The following is an 8,855-nucleotide window of genomic DNA, read 5'->3' on the forward strand; positions in this document are numbered from 1 at the left end:
CACTGGATCCCCATAACAATGGTGCTGTTAAATGATGGGGCAGGACTCCAAGAGAAATTCAAGGAGATATTCACAGCTGGTGAAGAAAGTTCCTATGAAGGAGGCTATGATTAGCAAAGACAACTATGAATGGGAAGATAACAAGTAAGGTTACCTACCTCCACCCTCCACTACCTGGTGGGGCTTAAGTGCTTTCACAGGAATCCTCCAATCCTCAAAGACATAATTTAGCTCTAAATCCAGCATCTGGCTTCTGACTTGGATCCATAGGTCTCTTTCAGCTGCCCTTCTGTTTATTCCCATTCTACACGTTTGCTTCGGTGGTTCCCACGTCCGTCTACCGAACACTCTGTTTTCAATAGACCATTTTCCTGATTGGTCAAAAGCCCTTCAGAGTCTATTCCCATCTTTCTGTCACATGAGCAACTCCCCAGTGCTCTCAATTGTATTCTCCGCTCAGTAAAAATATGACTCTGTCCTAACATTGTTCTATCTTCCACGTATTTCCTTCTCTGTTGCATATATATCATATCATTCCCTTTGCTAACAAAGAAATATCACAATATTTTTATTTAAAAGTCTGCAATAAGAAAATAATCTGTCATATCATATAAATTTTTCATGCCCAGATATTTACTCATCTGTTTTCCTCGAAGACCTAATAAAATAGTCAAAGAGCCACAGTCTATTTTAAATTAAAATGCATGGCTTTAAGGGCTATTTGACATGCAGTAATTATTTGCATAGTCTTCTAGCCAAGCATAGAAATTGCTAATGTCTCTGCCCTTGAGGGAAATGAACTGTGCAAAAAATTTAGAGCAAACATGATCCAACTGTTCACACAAAAGGGAGGTTGCATAAGAAATTCATTGTGTCTCAACCCAAATTTTCCCTCGACTTGCCACAAATTAGCATGTACTTCACCTCTTTGGCACCAATTAAAATCATAAACAGATGAGCTTTTTAGCAGAGGAGGGCCGATGTGCCCTCTCCACAGATGGTCAGTATCACATGTTGCAGTAATGGCTGGACACGCCACAGGGGTACCGTATAAAAACAGACTGAGAGCACTGCAGCTCCAATTGCTCCATGTTTAGAATTGCCTCTCTTTCAAGATGGATTTCCTTCATAGGAATGGAGTGCTCATCATTCAGCATTTGCAGAAGGACTACCGAGCTTACTACAATTTTCTAAATTTTATGTCCAGTGTTGGAGACCCCCGGAATATCTTTTCTATTTATTTTCCTCTTTGGTTTCAACTTAATCAGACAGTTGGAACCAAGATGATATGGGTAGCAGTCGTTGGGGATTGGTTCAATCTTATTTTTAAATGGTAAGACTTCTGTTTTGTTTCATTTTTCCTAAAGCTTATTCTTGAATTTGTAGATTTGGCTTAATGATCACACTTCAAATGCATGTAGTTTTACTTGGAAAATCTTTGAAACATATCAGCTAACTTGAAACATTGATTCATAAATAGAACTTACAAAAGCATAGAAATGTATAGTTTATCTGATTTATAAGTAAATTCCAAAACCCTGTAACACATATGCTGTGATTAACCAAGAAGTTAGTTAAATAAGCAGCACCATAAAGAACAGATCGAGGATTCCAGGGACCACTTTGATATTCCCAGGCTAAGTACCCAAAGCACCCACAGGATTTCCCCTGCAAGGAAAAAAGTCCCTGTTTTATTGGAAACTAGGATGCCCAAACTCCAAATGACTGTGTCATCCTCCATAATGAGGGACAGACAAGAATCCAAGTTCTTTCTAAGTCTCTTAACCATGAGATTTCTCCATCAACCCTCTGCTTGAGTCATTTTTAGAGATGAGAATAGCTAGTCTCCAATTCAGTAATAGTTGTGTATTTAAATACAAATGCATATTTATATTTCCTTAAATACAGGATATTATTTGGTCATCGGCCCTACTGGTGGGTCCAAGAAACTCAGATTTACCCAAATCACTCAAGTCCATGCCTTGAACAGTTCCCCACTACATGCGAAACAGGTCCAGGTAAGCAACTATAGCAGCCTCGAGTTACTAAAGACATTAGAGAGTCATTATGTATGATTATCATCTAATAACTGTATGATACTATATAGCGTATTAAAGAAAATGTCGTGGGTGAGGATGCCAAAAGTTCATAAGCACAAAAATTGCTAATGAGAAAGGAAAGAAGTTTTACGAAGAATCAAATTTCACTTTGTTATTTGTAAAAGGGTAAGTTAGGAGAATACTACCCAAATGATTTCATATTTGACATTTATTTCCTGGAAGAACGTAATGCTTTGATACTAAAACAGACAAAAAACAGCTAGAACCAATTCCCAAAGAACTATATTAAAATCCCAGAAATGTAGATTTATCTGCTGCTGAGCAACTTTCAAAGTTATTATAGGTTTTCTGAGAATCTCATGAATGAAGGAAGAATAGACAAGTTTTCTGTATGAAAGGTAAGGACTTCCTGGTGTTACTATTGCCAGTAAAGATTATCTCTAATCCTAGAATGATTTCTTCAAAATTTCTTTTTTTCTCTCATGTATATAGTATGTAAGTAGATTTCTTGGACCCTTTCCTTTTTTATTATAAGTAAGATTCTGTATGAGTGTAAAATCTTTACTTATGGAAGTTGTTTATTGAAATACATATATAAAGGAAAATTTTGAAGGTTTTTTGAAATATATATATAAAGAAAAATTACGTTATTTTAATTTGTAAGACTGTTTTATGGTACCTCACCACAGTTTGTCACATAGCATAAACTTCTTGCCATTTGACATCTTGAAACTAACCCTGATATATAGTGAATGTGTAAGTTCTCAATGAATTTTCTGAACATCTTTCTTTTTTGCTCCCATAAGAGCACACATCCGTCTGTTATATTATGTACCACACTGTACCATTGTTAATTCTTTATATGTCTGGTTCCCCCAATAGACTGTGGGTTCCATCAGGTCAGGGATGGTGTGTACTTTATCTTTGTGAAACTAGTTTGTGATGGACGGATGGATGGATTGGAGGATGGATAGATGGATAAACTTTGAGACAACTGAAATGCTACCTTGGTTTATCCCAGTATTTCCCAGCATGTGTTCTATCTTATGAGACCTTTTTCGGAAAAAAAAAAAAAGAAAAGAAAAAGAAAAAAAAATACTGCATTCTATATTCACTCCTTGGAAATTTACAACTCATTTAAGTATATAAAAGGTTCTGAAAATTCCCACGTAATAAATAGATTTGAAAGAAACAGATCTATGAGAAATAGATTTGTCTTTGTTTAATTTAGAGTTTTTCAAGAAGAGACTGGTATTTAACCTGAATGAATCTCCACTTGGTGAAAACTCAGAGAGAATATTAAAGTAAAGTGATAAACAAAAAAACCAAGCAGCGTGGGAAAGCTATTCTGAGAGTAGAACAGCTATGTGTCTGCAGACTTCTTCTCCCAGAATTGTTGCCCCCTTTCCCGCTTCTCTTTGTCCATTTAATAGCAAAGATTCCCATTGCGGTGGCCGGCCACAAGATGGGCATACAGGTAGCTGCTAGTACCTAGTAGTCAGTTGGTAAATCAGACATGGTAATGACATCCTTCAGATGCTTAAGTTTTCAGCCCAAAGAAAATAAACTGATTCAAGATCCAACACAAGTACTTTCATTTTCTCGTCAATTAGAAACAATTAGATATGAAGAATGAGTACGGATGTGGCAGATTTTGGTGCAACACCCTGAGTTCTTAATTAGCCTTGAATGTTGTAATTTCTGGAATTTGATGAACTTGAAAAATCTAGAAAAAAGCTTTTGAACTAGTGTTTTCAGGCTCAATCTGACTCAATTTTCTTTATTTCTACCTATGTCTAAACACTACCTATAATCTGTGCCCTCTGGTGTTTTCTGAGTTATTTGTAATTTTCATGGCTAATATGCTATTCTGCTGTCCATTTCTGATAGTGATACTCTATTAACTACCATTCAAATGGATTGACATTTTGTTTTATCAGGAAGTCCCTCTGGCCATGCAATGGGCTCATCATGCGTCTGGTATGTCATGGTGACGGCTGCCCTGAGCCACACTGTCAGTCAGGGGGATAAGTCATCGACCACTCTGCACAGGTGAGCTTTTCTCCAGTTTCTGTAGCACTGTAATACGACAGTTTTGAACACAAAAAGTCTTTTTAAAAATTCATTTTAGCCTATTTTTCGTTGTTGAAATGTGCTTATTCTACTCTATCATATCCAAAATAGCAAAATGAATAGAAAATTAATATTTTGCTTTATGATAATGTCATAATTAGCTCACAGCTATTACTGGAAATGTTTAATTGATTGATGATTTGCTAAATGTGCCTTTGGGTTTCCATAGTACAATAATCACTTTGGTAGCTCATAAATAAGTCATCTAAAATTATGTAAGGAAATGTTTTTGCATGTACATTCCCTTGCTTTAAGATTAACTAGAAATTTTGAGAATCATCATTCCCCTTGAACGCATCAGTTAATTTAGTATAATTATGCTTCCTTCTTTGAATAGCCAATACTTGTGACATCAATAACATGCATTCTAGCTTTAAAGACTATGCAACCTTTTTAAAAAACTAAAAACGTTCTAGAAGCAAACTCAAAAGTGAAAATCAGTAGACTTAATGTTAGTAGATTTGTAATGTTTAGAAAAGCCTAGAATTTTAAATTAAGATTACTTAAAATTTTTATAGGAATTGGACTGTTTCCTTTTGTTTCCTGAAATATTTTAACTATCATTAAAACTATCCTGAGCACAACTTTAGTCATAAATTTTTAGGCTACCTGAGATAAGATTTGTCAGCTAATTGCTTAAAAAATATTATAACATATACCATTAGATAAAAGTTCTTTTAAAATAAAAAATTCTGAGATCCACCATATATTCCACTTTTTAGAGTAGTATTGGGTAATATAAGAAACAAATGACCAAAAGAATTTAGGCATCTCTAAGGTTTATTCTAATAAGACTGCAGCCTATATGCCTTAATGTATTCATTATCCAACCGAAAACAACAACAGCAGTAGAAGGTTGTTGTAAATTAAAGAAATTAGCATTTTCCATCCAGAGACAATTTCTCAAAGTAGGAATCAAGATAAGCTTCACCTTTTCTCTGTAGTTCATTTCTTCCTCCAATTTCCAAACCTAGAAAAATATTTCTTTCTTCTAAAAAATTTTTTTCTTAACTCATTTTCAATTGTTATAACTGCAAGATTTACTTCATCCATCAAAATTTAGTGAGTGCCTACACTGTACCTTAATATTACCAAATCCTCGTTGACTGTTATTCCATATTCATAACCCCAGCTTACTGCCTCTTTGAAAGTCTCATTTCTCTCTGTTCCTTAATCTTTCAATAACCAAAATTTGGTCCGGTTATCTGGAATAAACCATTCAGAACCTCCAAGGATTCCTAGAACTCAATATTGCTAATTCTTTTTATTAAAATGATGAGATTATTTGGATTTTATTATTTTTATGATTTTTGCATGTTGCTGCTTCTAATCCATATTATATAACCTATAGGTCAATTCCCTTGTTCCTTATTTTCTATATGTCAAAAAACAAGGAACCAGGACTCGAGAGTCTGTGAAATTAAACCTAGTGAGAACCGGCCCTTGATGGAATGCCTGTGTGCTTTTCATCACAGTGGCAGCTGCCTCTCCAGTGAGTTTTCTTCAAGCAAAGAAAGCTTGAGAGAGGAGGGTAAAGAGGAGGCACATATGACAGGGAGCAAAAATATGTGTAATTCATTCTTGATCATTCTGGATATTAGTAATGCCCCCAAACTTGAATTTCCCCTACATCATTAAAATAACTCTCAGGATGTCAATTTGGTTTCCTTGTATAGCATTTATTAAAATCTCAGGATATAGCACTGGTTAAGCTTAATGCATTGATAAATGTAGAAACCTCTATTAAAGCTTTTCAAATTCTATGGAGCACATGGAGACAACATTTTAAAAAAAGACTCTAGAATCATGATGTTATATCACAGCTAGGAGAGTCCTCTGGGAAAGATCATTTGGTGTCACCCCCCTGTTTTTATGAGTGATACAATTTCTTTGCTTTTTATGTTTGTATCTATTCTTCCATCGTAGACTGACCTGGTCATTTCTTTGGAGTCTTTTTTGGTTGATTCAAATCAGTGTCTGCATCTCCAGAGTATTCATAGCAACACATTTTCCTCATCAAGTTATTCTTGGAGTGATTGGTGGTAAATATGATCACTTACCTTTAGTTGGGTCATTGGAAAGCTTTAGTGTCAGTTCATGTTGTCAGATTCTTCCTGGTAATCACTTCCCCAATCTCAGGTAATTCTGTCAAGGCACTGATACTTAATGCTACCATGGGAGCTTAAGTGGTTCAACACACCTCTCAAATCCTCCATGTCTGCAATGGCACAGTCTCACTTGTGAGCATAAACACCCAACCTCTTACTGAGGCGGGCTTCTCTGAAGTGACTAGAGCTAAGTCCAACTCTCAAACCACCACTTCACACAGCCTGCTTGTGTCTTGGTTTGGGGGACTTAAAAACGGCCTTCCATCCTGCACACCATGCCACTCTCTCTGAAACATCTGGAGTGATTATTACATGGCTATGTACTTCATTTAACGGCTGCTTTGTATGCCCGAAGCAGCATTCACCGTGACTGAGTCTCTGCAGTTCAGCCCCACATGCCTTTCAAAGGCTTTCTCAGGTAATTGGCTATGGCAGTTGGAATATCAATTGCAGGCACCTAGATCAGTGCTCTGCCTGTAAAGTAGGTTGTCACTCAGTGCTGTGGACCCCTGAAAGATCTACCTGTGCTAATGCAGATGATGAAAAGACCATGGGGCAACTGTGTGTTTTTAGTTATTGCCTAAAAAAAAGGCTTTGGAAAATGGATAGAACGTGGGTGTCTAAAGCCCTTTATCAAACTATGGCTAAATTCTTTAATTCAGAGAAGAATGATTCCCGAGGGGCTCAAGGGCAAATAATCATCTTCAGTGTCTCTTTCCTAATCCCCAGGCATGCTTGTGGCAGAGGCCTTTGAACACACTCCAGGCATCCAAACAGCCAGCCTGAGCACATACTTGAAGACCAACCTCTTCCTTTTCCTGTTTGCACTCGGCTTTTACCTGCTTCTCAGACTACTTGACATTGACCTGCTGTGGTCTGTGCCCATAGCCAAGAAGTGGTGTGCCAACCCCGACTGGATCCACATTGACACCACACCTTTTGCTGGACTTGTGAGAAACCTTGGGGTCCTCTTTGGCTTGGGCTTTGCCATCAACTCAGAGATGTTCCTTCAGAGCTGCCGAGGGGAAAACCGCTACAAGCTGAGCTTCCGGCTGCTCTGCGCAGCGGCCTCACTGACCATACTGCAGCTCTACCATTTCATCAAGATACCCACTCACTCGGAGCATTTATTTTATGTGCTGTCGTTCTGTAAAAGTGCCTGCATCCCACTCGCTGTGGTTGCTGTCATTCCCTATTGTATTCATATGTTAATGAAACCAAGTGAAAAGAAGATTAATTAGAGCTGTGCACAGAGTTATTGCTCTGTGGTCCCAGGATGACCCTCATCCTCCATCCTCCAGTAGAACCGCAGAGCAGGGAGAGACTGGAGGCTTCCAAGCGGAGGTCACAAAATGGCAGCCACAGGCCCCACCCCACGTGTGTTTAGTTTGGCCTTCACAGTGGTCTTCTTTTTGTCTTTATTTCTATTTTAAATTAGTTGGCAACATTTAAAAACCAGAATATTTGACATAAAAATCTGAATTTCTGTATCGTTTTGAAAAATCTGTCAACATGGCAATAGGGAGGTCTGCATTCCCATCTGGAATCAATCAACTATTGCTGATTGTGCCCAAAAGGAGGCCTGTACTCCATTTTATCACAGTCTTCAGCACCCAGACAGGGGTCCCAGTATCAGACACCTTTATCATCTTAAGGTCAGGCTGCTTCTGGCTCCTGTGGAAATCGTAATGGAGACCTTAGTCAAATCCAATCCCCTCAGTTTTCAGAGAAGACAATGGAGGTTCACTCAGGTGAAAGAGCTTGCTGTTGTCACACCACCATCAAAACAGGAATTAGAACCCAAGTCTTCTGACATGTATTTCCATTACACTATGTTTTGTTTCTTTATTTTCAAGAGGTAAAAATCTGTAAGAGTGAATGCTTTTATGTAGATTGTATGATAATTGCCATGTAAGTTAGCTATTTTTCCAGAAAAGACATTAAAATGCCACATTCTACTCGACTTGGGTCTTTATGGAGCCAGCAATGGCTCTAGATATGGACACATATCCAGAGGAAAGGAAACAGGCCAGGCTACTCTCTAGACTTGAACTTCTGCCTAACCCCTGGTCTCTGTTTTACAGTAGTGATTTCCAAAATTTCAATAAATTCTGCTGAAGATACTCTGCTTAGAACATTATTTACCCAAAAAGGCTTATCTCTTCACTATGACATCCCCATACTTTTTTTTGAGAAGCCAATCTTTCAAAACCAGGGAAATCAAGTGACTTCTTCAAGGTCATGCTCCAACCCAGGAAAACTATTAAATGCTTGTATCTGTTAGCTGGGTTGATCTCTATGTATACTGAACTGTGATGAAAATCAACAGCTTTACTTTAGAAAATTATTACTGATGGAATATTAATATTATACTAAGAATTTCTCAGTAAGGGTTTTTTTTCCTCATTGGACCCAGTAATTCTGGACTTTAAGTTAATAACTGTGCCATTTCAATCAAGTACATTTTGAGTCAGATTTTGCTACATATCTTAGTGACCTGTGATCCATCTCAATGTTTTATGTAACTCTTCTCAAGAATATCAATACATGAATT

At 37.4% G+C, this 8,855-nt stretch overlaps 1 protein-coding gene across 2 annotated transcripts; it reads left to right on the top strand.

Annotated features, from left to right (window-relative positions):
* The first annotated feature begins 1,071 nt into the window (after positions 1-1,071).
* Positions 1,072-8,424, top strand: G6PC2 (glucose-6-phosphatase catalytic subunit 2). Of its 2 annotated transcripts, XM_008544369.2 has the most exons (5): positions 1,072-1,333; positions 1,909-2,018; positions 4,001-4,112; positions 6,120-6,235; positions 7,031-8,424. In XM_008544369.2, the coding sequence occupies exons 1-5, from the start codon at positions 1,116-1,118 to the stop codon at positions 7,540-7,542; spliced, it is 1,068 nt and encodes a 355-aa protein (XP_008542591.1). In that variant the 5' UTR covers positions 1,072-1,115; the 3' UTR covers positions 7,543-8,424. The 2 variants fall into 2 exon arrangements, with proteins under 2 accessions (XP_008542591.1, XP_008542597.1); XM_008544375.2 differs by lacking the exon at positions 6,120-6,235 and having other exon boundaries at positions 7,031-7,195.
* Positions 8,425-8,855: the final 431 nt, after the last annotated feature.

This window comes from Equus przewalskii, chromosome 17 (genome assembly GCF_037783145.1).
Source record: "Equus przewalskii isolate Varuska chromosome 17, EquPr2, whole genome shotgun sequence".
Taxonomy (NCBI): Eukaryota; Metazoa; Chordata; class Mammalia; order Perissodactyla; family Equidae; genus Equus; species Equus przewalskii.

What these genes read in the sequence shown, in the direction of transcription:
- G6PC2 (XM_008544369.2), top strand. Translation starts at nt 1,116, where the DNA reads ATGGATTTCCTTCATAGGAATGGAGTGCTCATCATTCAGCATTTGCAG. An exon ending in TTCAATCTTATTTTTAAATG is followed by an intron (nt 1,334 to 1,908) that starts GTAAGACTTCTG and finishes CCTTAAATACAG; the next exon opens with GATATTATTTGGTCATCGGC. An exon ending in TACATGCGAAACAGGTCCAG is followed by an intron (nt 2,019 to 4,000) that starts GTAAGCAACTAT and finishes TTGTTTTATCAG; the next exon opens with GAAGTCCCTCTGGCCATGCA.